Genomic DNA, 16,892 nt, shown 5'->3' with positions numbered 1-16,892 from the left:
AACAGAACCTAAAATGTTTTAAAAATAGGTAGAAGGGAATAAATCCTTTCCTTCTTGTTTTATTTGAGGTGGATTGCCAGTTGTGGTCCTCCTCCAGATTACCCCCAGGTTCTGTGATTTTCTGGGAGGACTGATAGGACTCAGGGTGCAGTTGTACCCAGAGCTGGTTTATCATGACTTACTGCAGCGAGAGGATACGCAGCAGAGTCAGCATAGGGAAAAGTACACGAGGGTGAGGTTCTGGGGACGCCAGGCACAAGCTCCCACGAATCCCTCCCAGTGGAGTCGCGCTGGCGTTCTTCTCCCCCGACCCCAGCAACAAGCTGTGGTGCATGTGAAATGGTGTCTTACTGGGGATACCATTAGTGACTTGGTGCCCAGGCGCTTATTGGGGGCTAGACATGGAGTTATCTTCTGCCTAACATGTACCAAATTTCCACGTTCTTGCGGGGGATTGACTGTTGAGCATAAACCTTCGTGTTTCGGTTTAGTGAGCCGGGCCTAAGGGTGGGGCGGTGGGAGGCCTCCCGGGTGCAGGGTCAGGTGCCAGGGATGGGTCTGTCGTGGAAGCAGGCCTTCCGAGGGAAACCATGGCGACCTCCTCTGCCAACTCTGTTCTGCACACTAGATCTCAGGCTTCACATTTACTGTAAGTCAGATAATTCATATTAAAAATTATATTAAAAACATATTTTTTATTGCCAAAGCTCAGTATGACTTTATAGTGGAAAGTTTAAAAAATACTGGCTAACAAAAAGAAAAAAAATGTTTTAAATATATACCATCAAGGGATGGCCTTTGTTAATAATCTGGTGTATATCCTTTCAGCTTTTTTGGGGGGCATATTTATAAGAGTACTTTTGGGAATGGGGTAAGATTTTATTATTTTTCACCTAATAATGTTTAATTATATACCCTTAGAACTTTTTCTTCTTTAATAAATACATTCAAAGTGGCATCTGTTGATATTTCTATGAGAAATTTGGTTGTGAGAAGTAAATAATTGGATATAGACTCTGTTAAATGAATCTGAAGGGTAGATAGAAACTAAGAAGGACAAAGAACAGGGAAGTTTGTCCCAATCCCCTTGCCGCTTGCTGGGTTGGAGAGCAGGGCCTCTCTTTAACTAACTTCATCATCTCTAGGAATACAGCAGAGGTAATTACTAGGTAAATGTTTTCACGGCTGTCCACAGAGGATTCTCTCGGATTGATCATCTTGTCAGTTTCACTTATTTTTCAGCTACTGGTTGAGGGTCTCCCGCATCCAGGCCCAGCTGTCCTGCCTTACCGTTGCCCACGTCAGGGACATCTAGGAGCCTGACTGCTGCCTCACTCTCTCCTCTCCATTTCCCCATATTTGTCCTAAGTGTGAGGTACCCTCTGCATTCAAATGGGGTGGTCCTTTTTGCGTTAGTCATCAAGTAGAATTTAAGAAAGTCAAAGAATGAGGATAGTTTATTTTCTTCATGCCCAGGTTTTCCTTTGCTTTTTGCAGTTCCCACTGAGAGGCCTACCTCTGGCCAGGCATTGGGAGCAGGTTCGCTAGAGGCAGTCTCTTGGTTTTCCGTTGTCAGAAAATGTTTTTATGCCCCTGTTATCTGAAGGATGCTTCGCAGTTGCAGAATTGACGGTTGCAGGTCTCAGCCCTTGAGGACTGTGGTTCCGTGCGCTGCTGGCCCCGCTGTCGTAGCTGGGAGATGCCTGGGGTGGGATCGTGGTCCCTTCTGTGTGAGCGCTGTTTCTCCCTGAAAGAGGGAACTGTGGTGAGGGGCCTGGGTGAGCGTGTGTGCACGGCGGCTGCTTGGCCCCGCGGACACTGTGCTGAGGAAGGTGAGGGATGGCCTTGCGCCGCCTCCCAGGAAGGGAGCTGGAGGTCACGCCCCCTCGGGCCTCGCCAACGCCTGCCTGTGAAGGGCGGCAGCTCACAGTGCCCGAGCCCTGTTAACACGGCTGTGAGGAAGCTCGGGGGGACTCGGCTGGCTCCCTGGCCCCACCAGCGTTACCCCGCGGGAGCTGCCCTGGCGGGGGACGTGTAGCACTGCATGCTTGGGACAGTGGTGGACAGCAGGTCGGCTCTCTGCAGAGCGGTGCTTTCTGGGCTGGTGTCTGCCACAGAGATGTTCCGGGTGGAGGCTCGTCCACTGGCCGCCCTGCGTATTTGGGAGACAGTAAGGACACGTGCGTCTGTGTTGGCTCGGGTCCCCAGGCCTCTCGGTTGCTTTCTTCTGTTCCTTCTGTGTGTGTTCGTTGTGTCATCAGCTTCTGTTCTGTGTGTGTTTCGCTCCAAGAGGAACTTCAAAGGGATGGAGCTATTCAGTTTTGCTGGACTGCCTTGCCATTTATAAAATGGAAAAGTACTGTAAGCTTTTTTCTTGCAAACCAGTGGTAGGGACAACTGATCTTAAAATGTCTGTGGAGTCTTCAGGAAAAGAGAAACACATTTAAATGCTAAATGACACTTGTTGTATTTTAGAATTCAAAAGCAGGAAGTGGGGGAAAGTCACAGATTACTTGGGATAATCCTAAAGAATTAGAAGGCTACATCCAAAAACTCCAAAATGCTGCTCAGCGACTTGCCACCGAAAATAGGAAACTGAGGAAATGGCACACTACGTTTTGTGAGAAGGTATGTTTTATTTATAAAGTTGCATGGGCTATGACTAGTATTATTTAAATGGTAATTGGGATATAATCCTAAGGACTTTTTATTTGGAAGTCTAATTATGTAACAGACTTAAAGTTGGCAGGAACAGTACGAAGTTCACACTTACTTCGACTTCATCTGTTAGCAACTTGTATAACTGTAGCGCGTCTAACAAAACTAGGAGCTAGACGGCTTTGAGCTTCCAGCTTTCCCACTGATGTCCTTTTCTAGGATCCTGCCTTGCATGGAGTCCCCGAGGCTCGGCAGGCCCCTCCTCCACAGACTTTTCCTTTGTTTCATGACCCTGGTATTGGTAGATGCTGGCAGAAGGCCTCTCCCTGTGGGCTCCCTGTGGGCTTCTGTGCCGTTCTCGTGCAATGGGGATGGTGTGGTCCGGGCAGGTACGCTGCGTCTCGCTGTAGGCAGAGGTACCTGATCTTTGGTTTAGGTGCTGTCAATTTTCCACTGAGAAGTCACTGTTTTCCCAGGGCTCGGTTACTTCTTGGAGACTGTTTTGCCTTACTTTTCACAGGTGGTAGTTCTTATGAATGTTGACCTGCTGCGGCAGCAGCAGCGCTGGAAGGACGGGTTACAGGAGCTGAGAACCGGCTTGGCGAGTGTGGAAGCTCAGGTGAGGCGTGCCGTACGGGTCCTGCACTCTGGTGTCCCCTTCGCCGAGTGTGGCTCTACACTGATGAAAAATCGCGCATGAATTCCTAATTGAGAAGTCTCCTGAACCCCATACAAAGACCACAGGTTGGCCATGCTTTCACATTTCAAAGTAAAAAAGGGAGTTTCCATTTGCCTCATGGAATGCCAAGTTTCTCAGTTCTGACTTTGTAGTTTCTCTGAAAACTTGGTGCTTAAATTTTGTCATTGCCTAGTTTCCTTTTAGGTGATCCTGCTGACCATAGGATACAAAGCTGAGGTTAGACAGAAGCCTAAAAAATGAAATAGCTCTTTCAGCATGTGGTGCCCCTTTTTTTGGGTAGAATTTCAGTTCTACCACATCTTGATAGGAGATAATGTATGTGATAGTAGTGGACACAGAGCCTACCAAAAATTAAAAATTAAAGTATTAGAAATTTAAAAATTTAAAGTATTAGAATCAATATATTTATGGTTAAATGGAAGCAAATGAGTGTATAAACTGTCCTGAGCATCCTCGTGTTTTAGATTGATCATTTACAAATGTGCCATGGAGCATTTAGGGAGGAGAGGGAAGAGAAGAGCTGTACTTGATGGGAATTTGAGGAGGAGGACCAAGAAGTTCATAAAGTAAACCAGTTTCTGTGACTGGTTCTTCTGTTTTGTTTTGTTTTTGTCTTCAGCATCATAAAGTCCACAGGTAAAATCTACTTGACATTAACTCAGTGTTTAGGTGTTGCTGATCGTTAGCGTATTACTGATGAGATGAGAGATGTTGGTGTTCGACTCGTGTAAGCAGTCCCACGGCACGGAGCTGCTGCAGAGCTCGACAATGTTGAGAATGATGTGTTTGGTTTTTGGTTTTGCTTATAATTTTACGTGGTGGTAGAAAAGCTTTAAATGGCAACTGCATTCCAGTACGTGGTTTTTAAGAGCTGTGAATTACCCGCTCAGGGTTTCCAGGCGAGCGACATGCGGGCGTGGAAGCAGCACTGGGACCACCAGCTGTACAAAGCTCTGGAGCACCAGTACCAGATGGGCCTGGAGGCCCTGAACGAGAATCTGCCGGAGATCAGCGTGGACCTGACCTACAAGTGAGGCATGGGGCACCCGGGCTCGCCCTCAGCCTCTGTGTTCCTCCCAGTGCCCATTTCAAAGCGATTTCCTTGTTTTTAGACAGGGGCGGTTGCAGTTCAGGCCTCCTTTTGAAGAAATCCGGGCTAAATATTACAGAGAGATGAAGCGGTTCATCGGCATTCCCAATCAGTTTAGGGGAGTGGGTGAGGCCGGAGCCGAGTCTCTCTTCTCGGTTATGATTGATAGGAATGCAAGCGGATTTTTGACTATTTTCAGCAAAGCTGAGGATCTGTTTCGGAGATTATCAGCCGTTTTACAACAACATAAGGTATGGAACACGTCATTTTCTGGTATTACAACTTTCATCTGATTGCATTAGTATGAAGTGGGCCATCTGCAGTGTGTCTTGTGTGTCCTCACGTGGGGCGGAGAGTCAGCACTGGTGGTGATTCCACCTGCGTGGATTCCACACCTGGGAAGAGAGTCAGGCTAAGATTTTTTTGTCTTTGACTATTTAAAAATTGAGAAACTGGTTGTTGCATCAACATGGAACGGGACAGGATTCTGTGGTGTCAATTTTAATTCCTCTCAGGAAAATATGTCCTTTTCCTCATGCTTTGGATCAAGAGCAAAGCATGGAGCAAAGTGATGTCATGAAGATGATGAGCGGTTTATTTTGTCTGAGGGAATCCTGCCGGCCTCCCAGGCCCCGCCCCCCTCCTTGCTCCTTGCTGCCTCGACAGTGACGGTGACTGAGAGTCCAGCCAGTCTCACCCCTGCATCTGTGATGCTGCTTCTCTACTTTAGGTTTCTAGAATGGGCTGGGTCTGGACCCTTTCAGATTTGTAGTGTTGGCTTCACCAAAGTGATTCTGTGTAATTGTCAGATTTCAGTAGAGAATCTTAGAAAACGGATTTTTGTGATCTCTTAAAAAAAATTTCACCATTGTAATAATACTTTAATGTGTTACATAGTTTCTTCCTCTGTTCATTCTTTAGGCTCTGCAGTAATGGCTACATTTGCATACTTAAGTTGAAATTTACATGAATAACTTACATTTGTACCTTTTAAATCAGTGTTAATGTGGGACCCTAAGCTTTTAAATGTTCGCATATTAGTACTGTTTCTTTACTAACAATGTTTTTCATTCTTCAAATAGGAATGGATCGTAATTGGGCAAGTTGATATGGAGGCTCTAGTGGAAAAGCATCTTTCTACTGTCCATGATTGGGAGAGAAATTTTAAAGCACTGAAAATAAAAGGGAGAGAAGTAGAACGACTTCCAAGGTATTGGAAGTTAAAGTTGTATTTATGCACCATCACAGTTTCTGCCAGGAGATGGGAAGGGTACTCCTCGTTTGGTGGTGTCAAAGTCAGGTCACCGTCTTAACGCCTCTAAAGCTCAGCTCTGACACTTGATTGTCATCGGAGTAAGATGTTGCTGAGACCAAAGAAAGTTCCGCTATCTGGGACCTGGTTGGATAGAGGAGATTGGGGTGGGGAGACTTGGAAGCACACCTGGCATGCGGATCTCACAGCTGACTCAAGTTTCATGTGGCCTCACTTCCTTTTGGAAGGCCCTGGCAGTCGCCCAACAGTGTGCTGCGTCTGGGTGTTGCCTTAGTTGTAGGAGACCCTCTGCTGGGCATGTCCTTACCTACCTGCTCGAGAAGGTAGCTCCCCCATCACTCTCTGAAATTCGTGGCCTTAGAACCAGTCTTTGCAGTAAGTTCTATGAGAGGCCTGTATAATTGTGCACATATTACCTACAATCTCAATTTTACTAAATCATTTGTCTATTCTTCCAATAAATATTTGCTGAGCATTTATATTATGCAAACTTTGTCCTGTGGTAGTATAAAGTTGCTTGGTGCACTAGACCCAGAACCTCACGTGGCTTACTCTCTGGCAGTGCACTGAGACGTGACCGAGTGCGTCTCCACAGGGGTTGAGGGGGTTGGCTCGGGGTCATCTGATGATGGCTCATATCAGCTTCAGGAACTCGACAGCCACTGCGAGGCCATGAACCTCAGTTTACTCAGCTTTAACATAGTTACCGCTGTAGTATTTATCCGGAAGGGTTTTGAGAATTCAATACGTACTTTGGCTACAAAATACTGGTACAGATGGATTGTGAGTAAATGCTAGTTACTGTTGTTATTGCTAGTATCAGACAGAACAGTGTGTTTCATCTGAGAGGCTGAGCTGAAGACTGTGGAGACACACAGGATGCTGACATCCCGTCCATTTGGGTCAAAATCAGGGAAAGTCTCCTTAAGGTAGAGATCTTTGAGCTAGAACTCTGACAGCTAGAGATGAGGATTGAAGGTTCAAGCAGAGATTTCCAGGTGAGGAATTTCTATGCTGGAAATCAGAAGTTGGTTAATTGAGAATTGGATGAATGAATATTTTTTAGGAACTAGAGGGAAAGTTCGTGGAAAGGGGCAGTTAAGGAATAGATATGGGAGAGGGTTCCATTCTAAGGTGGGAGTTTCTCCACATTCGAGTGGTTAGTTAGCTCTTGAAGATTTCTCAATGGAAGCGTGTCAGTACCTGAACAGTAGGGGTGTCGGTCTGGAACTCATGAGTCTGGTGGCGAAAGAAACAGATCCTGGAGGAAGAGAGGTTAGTCTGTCAGAACCACAGTAATTAATCGAATCAAGTTGTTGGTACTCAACATGGGAGGCAGGAATATTAGGAAGTGTTGTCAAATACTTGGGGGATTATGAGGTTTTGTCTTTGGCAGAAGATGAGGGATGACGAATAGCAAAGAGACAAATGACAGGTGAGTTTGGGCTGAGATGACTTAGATAATGATGCCGCCATAGTGGCGCGTCTCTCTGAACCCGGCTTGCTCATTGTGTTTGCCCGCTCGTGGACCTCGGCTGCTGTCAGTGTAACCTGTCTGTCCTTCGGTGTACACAGCCTTCCTAGCCTGCCCGCTGAGCTAAGCAGAAGGAAAAGAATGCCTGTCCTGCATGCCTTTTCTGCAGTTTGCTCTTGTTAATGATTAGCACAAGTTCATGTAAGCTCGAGTCTGCGCTAACTCACACACGGATACTGTTTCATGGGGGCTTAGGCTGTATTGACGTAGGCTATGAGGTTAGAAAAGTGATACTCTCATGTATTTCAGATGCTATAGGAAGGGTGTGATTTGGGGCTAGGTCGTCTAGGGCCAGGCCATCCTATCCGTGGCTGAAGGGACCCTCATCATGTTACCAATATTTTTGAGTGAAAGGTAAGTTCAGTCTGTCCACAGGATTCTGTAGTCTATGAGTATAAATCTGCTGCCCTCAGACGTCTTGATGTTAATTCATTCGCAAAATATGGTATAATTTAATTTCTCGGATTTGCTAAAATCGTCTGTCAGGTATTAGGAATTTTGACATTTTATGTGTCACAATTTCAAAAATTATATAAAATTTCACATAGCAAACAAACTGGCCCTTAATGTTTTGCTGGTGAAGAACTGGAGTTTAAACCTTTGCAGCTAGTGGGTGTTTGAGAGTACATAAAGCTTTAAGGGAAAATTATATTTTTAAAATAGAAGTGAGGATTTAACTCGTACAATTTGCTATCTAAAATGTCACCTGGCTCTGTTCCTCAAAAAGGATGAGGAGCTTTCTAAGTAATCTTTGTGATCACAATTTCCAGCCTTCTTTTAACTTTGTATGCTTTAACATAAATAAGAGGTTTCTTCAGAGGAACAAGTCTGGTTCAACTTCTGTTTACTCAGAACATTTCAAATTGCCTTAAGGATACCATGCAGTTAGTGTTCTTAAAAATGAATGTCCTTTTTCTGATCATTAAAACAGCACATTTGTTGTATAAATTTTTTAAAATATAGAAATTGTTCTTAATATTTGATGTTTTGGAAATATTAGTACATACACTTAAAAATTTGAATTATACTGTATGCTGTTATTTAACACTAAATAAATAATATAATAATATATTCCTGATTAATAATAAATAATTATTTAATTAAACTTAAGTTGAAATAAAAATTAAACTCAAATTAAGGTAAGTTATAATAAATAATAAATAAATTAATTAATAAATTGATTAGTCTTGTTATTACCTACTCCTCAAAAAACTTGATTTTTAATTGTATGGATATATAATAATTTAGCCATTTTTGTATTTAACTTTTTAATTATTTTTCACTATTATAATTGATGCTTGGAAGTAGATAGATTCCTTAGATTCCTTAGAATCCGCTCTGGAATTTTCCTTAGGATAAATTCTAAAGGTGAAGTTAATAAGGTAAACAATATGCCTATTTTAAAATTGCTTGATAGATCTGGCTGAATTGCCGCTCACAGAAGTCGCACGGTTTTATACTCTGACCATCAGTTCTGAGGGTTCTGTTGCACCACACAGTTGAAGATATGAATTAACAATTCATTACATTTTTGTTGATATGATAGGTATAAAATGATACCTTACTGTTTTATTGTCTTAGGGCCTTAATAATCTATATTCCCCCTTCTGTTTTGTTTTCTTTTCCTTATCCTTATTGTATGCACTTTGCAGAATTGGGATTTCATGTTATAAATATTTGAATAAGTACATTACATGCCATGACAAGTAAATGGCTTGTCGATATTTAAATATATTCATGTGGGACTAAAAAACTGTAGTATTGTAACAAAATCATTGTTTAAATGTGTTAAAACTTTGTATAGTATGTGGAAAGCATTCTTACTAAATGAAATCTAACTGTGCTTAAAGATCACAATAATACTTTCTGATTTACATTTTGAAAGGTATTATGTAAAATCATTATAGCGAGACTCTTCTCTAGTAAGCGTTTCTCATGGCGTGCATGTCTGTTGGCATTTTGCAGTGCAGTCAAGGTGGATTGCTTAAATATTAATTGTAACCCTGTGAAGACCGTGATTGATGATCTCATCCAGAAGCTGTTTGATATGCTTGTTCTTTCTTTGAAGAAGTCCATCCAGGGTAAAGACACTTTTTACTTTTTATTTTAACTTAATTTTATACATAAAGGCATGTATTTTGGTAGTTAGGAAGTGTGAATCCCAATGATGATTAAAATCAGCCAACCTAGAAAGTATTATGAAATGAAGTGTGCTTAAAATGATAATTTTAATAAAATAGGAAAGTCCATATCCAACTGTTTGAGCTTAAAAAATGAAGGGCGTTTTTACTATTTGTAGTATGAGCCACTATTAGTTTGTTGTATATGTTCCTGACAAAGGTAGATAATGCTGCTAGAATGTATTTCTTCTTCTTCTTTTTTTTTTAATTTATTTGACAGACAGAGATCACAAGTAGGCAGAGAGACAGGCTGAGAGAGAGGAAGGAAAGCAGGCTCCCTGCTGAGCAGAGAGCCTGATGTGGGGCTCGATCCCAGGACCCTGGGATCATGACCTGAGCCGAAGGCAGAGTCTTTAACCCACTGAGCCACCCAGGCGCCCCATGAATGTATTTCTTCTTATCTCTTCAAATTACCACTGTTTTCCAAAATACCACATTGTTTCTTTTTCGATTAAACTGAGATATTCTGACATATTATCTAGAAGACTGGAAAAGTTACTAATTTTGAGTTTAATTTACTAATAATGAGTACATTTTAACTTCCTCAAAATTTAGAGGTATAATGTGAAACAACTAAACTTTCATGACAAGAAATTTTTTTTGCTTATTCTGTATTTTAAAGTTTTGTTGTATGAGCAAATGAAAATTTAAGTTTTAATGTATGCTTTGTAGTGATCACTTCTAACACTGATTTCAAAATGATGCAACGGAGTAATTTTGGTGTTGATAGCATTCTCTGTACATGTCCCCTATTCAGCTCACCTACATGAAATTGATACATTTGTCACTGAGGCCATGGAAGTGTTAGCAGTTACGCCCCAGTCTGTGGAGGAGATCGGCGATGCAAATTTTCAGTACAGTAGGCTGCAGGAACGGAAACCAGAGGTGAGAATCGCAAAGTAAAGTTACCGACTTCTTCGTAGCACGTGGGAGATGTTTCAGTTAGGCAATCTTATGTGACTCTTTAGGAAGACCGCAGAAGTTCAGAATTGTAGGGAGTGCGTGTAAGCCGGCCCAGCTGGCCGCTCACGGTGCGACTCTTGCTGTTACCCTGGTGCCGTGACACAGTAACAGTCACATTTATTACTGTCTCAGGAGTATTCACAGTCTGCTTTATGAGGTGCCATGGTAGAATGAGACTAAAATAATTCATGCTGTTACTTCCAGGGTTGTAACTTTAGGATGCTGGAGAGTGAAGTTAATGCTGAATTAGGAATACTTACACACAACACACACACTCACATACGCAGCGGTTCCATTATGGTTGGTTGTAACTGTTTAGAAGATCAGGAAACAAACGTTTATGTGTCCCTCCTGTGAAATAGACTTAAAATTATTAAGATAGTTCAGAGGTAAGTGAAATAATATCCCTTCTTGTTGTAACACAGGGAGTTGGTTCACAGAAAGAGGAATGAGTGTGTCCTAGAGCTTTGGCTGAGCGGCTGGGAAGCTGCTGGTACCATTTCCTGCCAATGGGAATGACTGGAGGAGGAGGGTGTTGGGATATCAGAGGCGGTAGGGGCTGTGGTGTGGGGGCTGTGGAAATTGAATGAGGAATATGGAACTTAAGAGTACCACCGGAAATGAAAACTTTAACGCCATCTTTACATGCATGAAATGCGAAGCCATGAGATTGACTAGACCACCTGGCTGACAGCAGACGACCGACGCTGTGGGAGCAGGGTAGAATATTCCAGAATTTAGAGTTGAAGTGTAAGAGGAGGTGCAGAGGAGAATGAAAATGAAATGGGAGGGAAGATACAAAAACAGGAAGAGGAGACACGGATGTCGCATGTGAGGGCAGCGGGTGAGGCAGGAAGACTTAGACAGGATTTCTGGCACGGGAGCCAGTGAGGACCTCAGGGTCCATCCCGTCGAGGCTGGGGAGTCTGCTGGGCTGCGCGCGGCAGGGTGTTACAGAGTCGTGTTTTGAGGTCTCTCTGTTGCCATGTGATTGGAAAGAGGAGGAGTAGGGGCAGGCTGACTAGGAGACTGTCGTCATGTCTTTTCAGTCTCCTCTAAGTCCTCCTCACATGTGGGAAATGAGAGCCTGCCTTTCTTCTTTCTCTTCTCCTGCTGAGTGTCCTCATGCACAGTGGCTCACTTCCATGAGTTTAGTCGCTCTTTTCTTTTTCTTTTCTTTTTTATTTTTTTTCAAAGATTTTATTTTTTATTTATTTGAGAGAGAGAGAGAGAGAATGAGAAGAGAGAGCATGAACGGGGAAAAGAGTCAGAGGGAGAAGCAGACTCCCTGCAGAGCAGGGAGCCCGATGCGGGACTCGATCCTGGGAGTCCAGGATCATGACCTGAGCCGAAGGCCATCACTTAACTAACTGAGCCACCCAGGCACCCCTAGTTGTCCTTTTCTTAAGGACCTTATTCATGACTTTCCCTCTTTGTTGAGTAGAATAGTTTATTTATGCTCTTAGATAATCCTAATCTTCGTTCTTTTAGAAGCCCTTTTAGCATTTTTCTTATGAGTGGAACTGGTATAATCAGAACTTCACCTTGAATCCCGCTGTAGCATTGTGTTTATGAATTCATGGTGTCATTCAGTCTATAGGGGCAACTTTAGGATCCTTTTTAACTCTCATGTTAGAGGGCCTTAGCTGAGTTTGCATATAATAATAAGGAAGTTTTAGGAGCTTCATATCCAGGAATTTAACAAGTCATTTCAAAGCAGAAATCTTGATTTTAAAAAGCAAGTCATGAAACAAATTAGAATAAATGAGCCTTAAAAAATTTGATAAAATAGGTTTTTTTTTTTTTATGTATTATTTCTTCAACCTTTAGATTTTGCCCTTATTCCAAGAAGCTGAAGATAAAAACAGACTTTTACGGACTGTGGCAGGAGGAGGTTTGGAAACAATTAGCAATCTGAAAGCTAAGTGGGATAAATTTGAGTTGATGATGGAAAGTCACCAACTTATGATTAAAGATCAGGTAAGAACACTTTTTAGTCATTTTCTTAAAATGGAAACTTGATTTTTTGCTCACTTAAGATCTCTCACTTTAGGGGCGCCTGGGTGGCTCAGTGGGTAGAAGCCTCTGCCTTCGGCTCAGGTAATGATCTCAGGGTCTGCCTGCCTGCCTGTCTGCCTACTTGTGATCTCTGTCTGTTAAATAAATAAATAAAATCTTAAAAAAAAAAAAAAAAAGATCTCTCACTTTATTCCATTACAGTTCAGGTAGATGAGAATTTTATATTGATGATGAACTTGGCCTGCTCAGTACTTCCATGTAGCAAAACACTCCCCACCGTTTTCCCTTCGCTTCCTACCATACAAAGAGTGTATGTCATATCATGCCCAGTTTTTCTTAGGAGTGGATTTGTTTGCCGCCATATACGGCATCTGTTAAGGGACAGCCTGGTAGTTATACACGTCTGTCGTACTTCCGTCCTGTTGACTGAACTTACTCTTTGGCTGGGAGACAGGGACACCCCCGTCGTGAAGCAGCTGAATGCTTGGGTGGGACAGCTCTAGTGCTAGGCATTCTTTGATCACGCCGTCTGCGGGGAGAGCTGTGGGGGCAGCTGCTAATAGTGTGAGTGATGTTCTCATGACGATGCTCGCAGTGTACCTCTAAGTACTCAAGGTTTGTGCTCTAATTTATGGTCTAATTTTGAAATAAAAATTTTACTGTACTTGAAATTAGTAATTGAAAACAATCTGTTGAGAAATTGGTATTGATGTTTTTTTTACCTCTAAATAAAAAATGTTGGAAATGTGAAAGGAAAGCGAGATTTTACTCTGAATTGAATTATTTAAACTCTTGACTCTTACAGATTGAAGTAATGAAAGGAAATGTGAAGTCACGTCTTCAGATCTATTATCAAGAATTAGAAAAATTTAAAGCTCGTTGGGACCAATTAAAGCCTGGTGATGATATTATTGAAACCGGCCAGCAAAATGCTCTTGATATAAGTGCCAAGTCAATAAAAGAGAAGAAAATTGAGTTTGATGATCTTGAAGTCATAAGGAAAAAGCTGGTGTATGTTTTTTCTTTAAAATTGATAGTAGTGGGGGGCACCTGGGTGGCTCAGTGGGTTAAAGCCTCTGCTTTCGGCTCAGGTCATGATCCCAGGGTCCTGGGATCGAGCCCCGCATCAGGCTCTCTGCTCAGCAGAGAGCCTGCTTCCTCCTCTCTGCCTGCTTCTCTGCCTGCCTCTCTGCCGACTTGTGCTCTCTGTCTGTCAAATAAATAAATAAATAAATAAAATCTTAAAAAAAAAAAAAAATTGATAGTAGTGGGCACCTGGGTGGCTCAGTGGGTTAAGCCGCTGCCTTCGGCTCAGGTAACGATCTCAGGGTCCTGGGATCGAGTCCACTGAGCAGGGAGCCTGCTTCCCTCTCTCTCTCTCTGCCTGCCTCTCTGCCTACTTGTGATCTCTGTCTGTAAAATAAATAAATAAAATCTTTAAAAAAAGAATAAAATAAAATTGATAGTAGTTGTTTCGGTTTATATTTGCAGATGTTCTTATGTCTGTTTATCTTAATGTTTTTCTTCATATAATTCTGTAGTTTTAAAGAAAACTAAGAAGGGCCCACGCCCAGGAGTTGTGGCTGCGTTCTGTCAGGAGAGAAAAAGAAAAGCAAATTTCTGTTTAGGCCTAGAAGTAGAACAGATAACCAAATTGACTTAAAAGTTAAATTCCGGAGATGGAGCACTTGCTTTCTGTGATTTCATTGTATTTAAAAATGGAATATATGAAATTAATGGAAAGTTGCTTTCAGAGACTCTGAGAAAAAAAAAATGAACCTAGCAAAATAGGACAATTCCACGAAAAAAATTGTTTTGTGTTATAATAATACAAGGTATTAGGTGTATTTTATTTTATTTTAAAGATTTTATTTATTTGAGAGAGAGCCGAGTGCGAGAGAGAGAGAGCACACATAGGAACAGTGAGGGACTGGGGGAAGGGCAGGGGGAGAGGGAGAAACAGGCTCCCTGCTGAACAGGGAGCCCAAAGCAGGGCTCCATCCCAGGACCCTCGGATCATGACCTGAGCCAAAGGCAGACACTTAACCCACTGAACCACCCACGCACCCGCAAGGTATTAAGTTTAAGCGTTATTTTAGGTTTGGTCTCTGTTTAGGCAAATGCATCGATTGGTAAGATGATTGTCTTCCAGGGATAGTGAAGGATTTAGTACACGCTTACTAAATGGCATTCTACCTTTTCTCTAAAAGGATGTCTTATATTCTAGAATCTAACTCTTGGATATTAATATTAATCTCTTCTCAGTTAATCCATGAATAGATATAGTTCTGAATATTTCTATTTTTATGACATATATGTCGTACATAAATATATTTATGTGTGTTACTGATGGCATTTAGAGTCCTTTAGAAAAACGAACATTAATGAATTTAGAAGAGGTTATACTTAAGCAGTTAGAGTGAAATTCTCACGTAGTCGCCCACTGTCTCACCATCGGACCTGTGGGCGTGTACACACACACAGGGAAGGTGGTTCAGTAACAATGATCGGAACAGTTTTTAAGGATGTAATGGTGTTTCACCCTTTGTTTCTATAGTGATGACTGCCATCATTTTGGACTAGAAGAGCCCAACTTCTCCCTGGCGCACAGCGTCTCCAAGGACATCGAGAGCTGCGCGCAGGTTTGGGCGCTGTATGAAGAGTTTCAGCGGGGGCTTCAGGACATGGCCAGCGAGGACTGGATCACATTCCGGTAGGGCCCATAGGCTCTACTGAGATTCTCGTCATGTGGTAGTGTGTTTGGGGACGTGCATTTTAAGGTGTCGTGGTGTTTTCCAGGACAAAGACCTATCTGTTGGAGGAGTTCCTGATGACTTGGCACGACAGGTTACGGAAAGTGGAAGAACATTCCGCCATGACAGTGAAGCTGCAGTCGGAAGTCGACAGATACAGAGTAAGGACCTGGCACTCCTGCCGCTGTCCAGGGTAACCATCAGGTCACCATGCCACTGAGAGAGTGGGGATTCCAGCCTCTGGTGTCCCTGATTCCATCACATGAAGAAAGTAGCAAGTATAGAGTAAACCACAAACATTACTGATGTTTCGCCTACACTTCTGAAAAGTTTTAACTAAGAAACTTATGCTTCAAGTTATAAATTAGAGTGTCGATACCTCCTAGTACAATTTAGGATATGGGTCATTTAGCATATTTAGGATATAGGTCGTATTCTAAATAAAAAAAAAATAGCAACATTTTAGGTCATGTTTTAAAATATATCAAACTACAAAGGGATATTTACATGTATCCACAGTAGGGTTTAATAAAAAGTTTTGTACAATTCTATTTGAGAATTTGATTTCAAGATTATTAAATGAGATAACAGTAATTAAAAATTTTGTAGCTAATCGTAAAAGGAAATAACAATTTGCATTTAGATAATATATGTTCATGTGTGTATATATGTTTTTTCACAGACTGTAATACCTATTTTGAAATATGTGAGAGGGGAGCATCTTTCTCCAGATCATTGGCTTGACCTTTTTCGTCTACTTGGTCTTCCTCGGGGGACGAGCCTGGAGAAGTTACTGTTTGGTGATCTCCTCAGAGTAGCTGATATGATTGTTGCCAAAGCTTCAGACCTTAAAGTAGGATTCACTTTTATAAATAATCTCAAAAAAATATTAATTTTTGTTAATATTTGGTTTTACTTTGTATTTTATTTAAATAGCAAGTTAAATATATTTTCTCTTACTATGGTGACTGTGTTCTCCTATTCCATTCTTCTTTTTTTAGTAATGCATCTGAATCTGTAGGGGGTGTAGAAGCATTATAAACCTCTTTCTTCAGAGAGAGAAAAAATACGAAAAGAAATGTCTTAGTTTAAGAAGGGAGTCAGCTTTAATCAAAAAGCAAACAAATTCAAATCATTTGACATAAAATACATTTAAAATCATGGGATATATTGTAAATGGAAGCAAAGAGATGTTAAGTTCCAGAGAACAAAACCAAGAACCAATTTGCTAATTAGGTTTAGAAAAAGTCTGAGGTAAAAGTAAAACGTGCACAGTTCTCAATTCTAACATTAGTTGCAGACTTTCTGTGTTGCATCTGCCCATTCAATGTAAAGATAAAAGAACTCACTCTCTTTTAATGATTTTATTTATTTATTTGTGAGCAAGAGAGAGAGAGAAAGAGAGTGCGTGAACACACTGGAGTGGGGTGGGGGCAGAGGGAGAGAATCCCAAGCAGACCGTCCACTGAGCGTGGAGACCGGCGCACCACATGGGCTCCATGTCATGACCCTGAGATCTTGACCCGAACTGAAACCAAGAGTCAGATGCTTACCCAACTGAGCCACCCAGGCGTCCCCCAAATTAAAGTATTCTTGCTGTTGAATTGTCATATTTTCTACTTAATATATGTACCTTTGTGTTTGTTCATAATCTTGGAGCTTATTAAATAATTGTGAGGTTATATGGGGCGCCTGGGTGGCTCAGTGGGTTAAGCCACTGCC

General features: G+C 41.9%; 1 protein-coding gene across 9 annotated transcripts in view; it reads left to right on the top strand.

The window, feature by feature from the left end:
• Positions 1 to 16,892, top strand: part of DYNC2H1 (dynein cytoplasmic 2 heavy chain 1) — a 274,182-nt gene that overhangs the window by 18,244 nt on the left and 239,046 nt on the right. For 8 of the 9 annotated variants that reach the window (XM_044257764.1, XM_044257766.1, XM_044257765.1 and 5 more), the window contains exons 14-25: positions 2,476 to 2,628; positions 3,179 to 3,277; positions 4,249 to 4,388; positions 4,471 to 4,699; positions 5,531 to 5,658; positions 9,221 to 9,336; positions 10,193 to 10,320; positions 12,229 to 12,378; positions 13,223 to 13,428; positions 14,975 to 15,130; positions 15,217 to 15,331; positions 15,853 to 16,023. In XM_044257764.1, coding sequence (XP_044113699.1) covers positions 2,476 to 2,628; positions 3,179 to 3,277; positions 4,249 to 4,388; positions 4,471 to 4,699; positions 5,531 to 5,658; positions 9,221 to 9,336; positions 10,193 to 10,320; positions 12,229 to 12,378; positions 13,223 to 13,428; positions 14,975 to 15,130; positions 15,217 to 15,331; positions 15,853 to 16,023 — 1,791 coding nt within the window. Of the gene's footprint in view, positions 1 to 2,475; positions 2,629 to 3,178; positions 3,278 to 4,248; positions 4,389 to 4,470; positions 4,700 to 5,530; positions 5,659 to 7,439; positions 7,610 to 9,220; positions 9,337 to 10,192; positions 10,321 to 12,228; positions 12,379 to 13,222; positions 13,429 to 14,974; positions 15,131 to 15,216; positions 15,332 to 15,852; positions 16,024 to 16,892 lie in introns of those variants that run through there. The other variant, XM_044257771.1, reaches the window with a different exon arrangement.

The sequence above is a fragment of the Neovison vison genome, chromosome 7 (genome assembly GCF_020171115.1).
Source record: "Neovison vison isolate M4711 chromosome 7, ASM_NN_V1, whole genome shotgun sequence".
Classification (NCBI taxonomy): Eukaryota; Metazoa; Chordata; class Mammalia; order Carnivora; family Mustelidae; genus Neogale; species Neogale vison.
The sequence above is the reverse complement of the archived record's forward strand: the minus strand, read 5'-3'. Positions and strand labels throughout refer to the sequence as shown.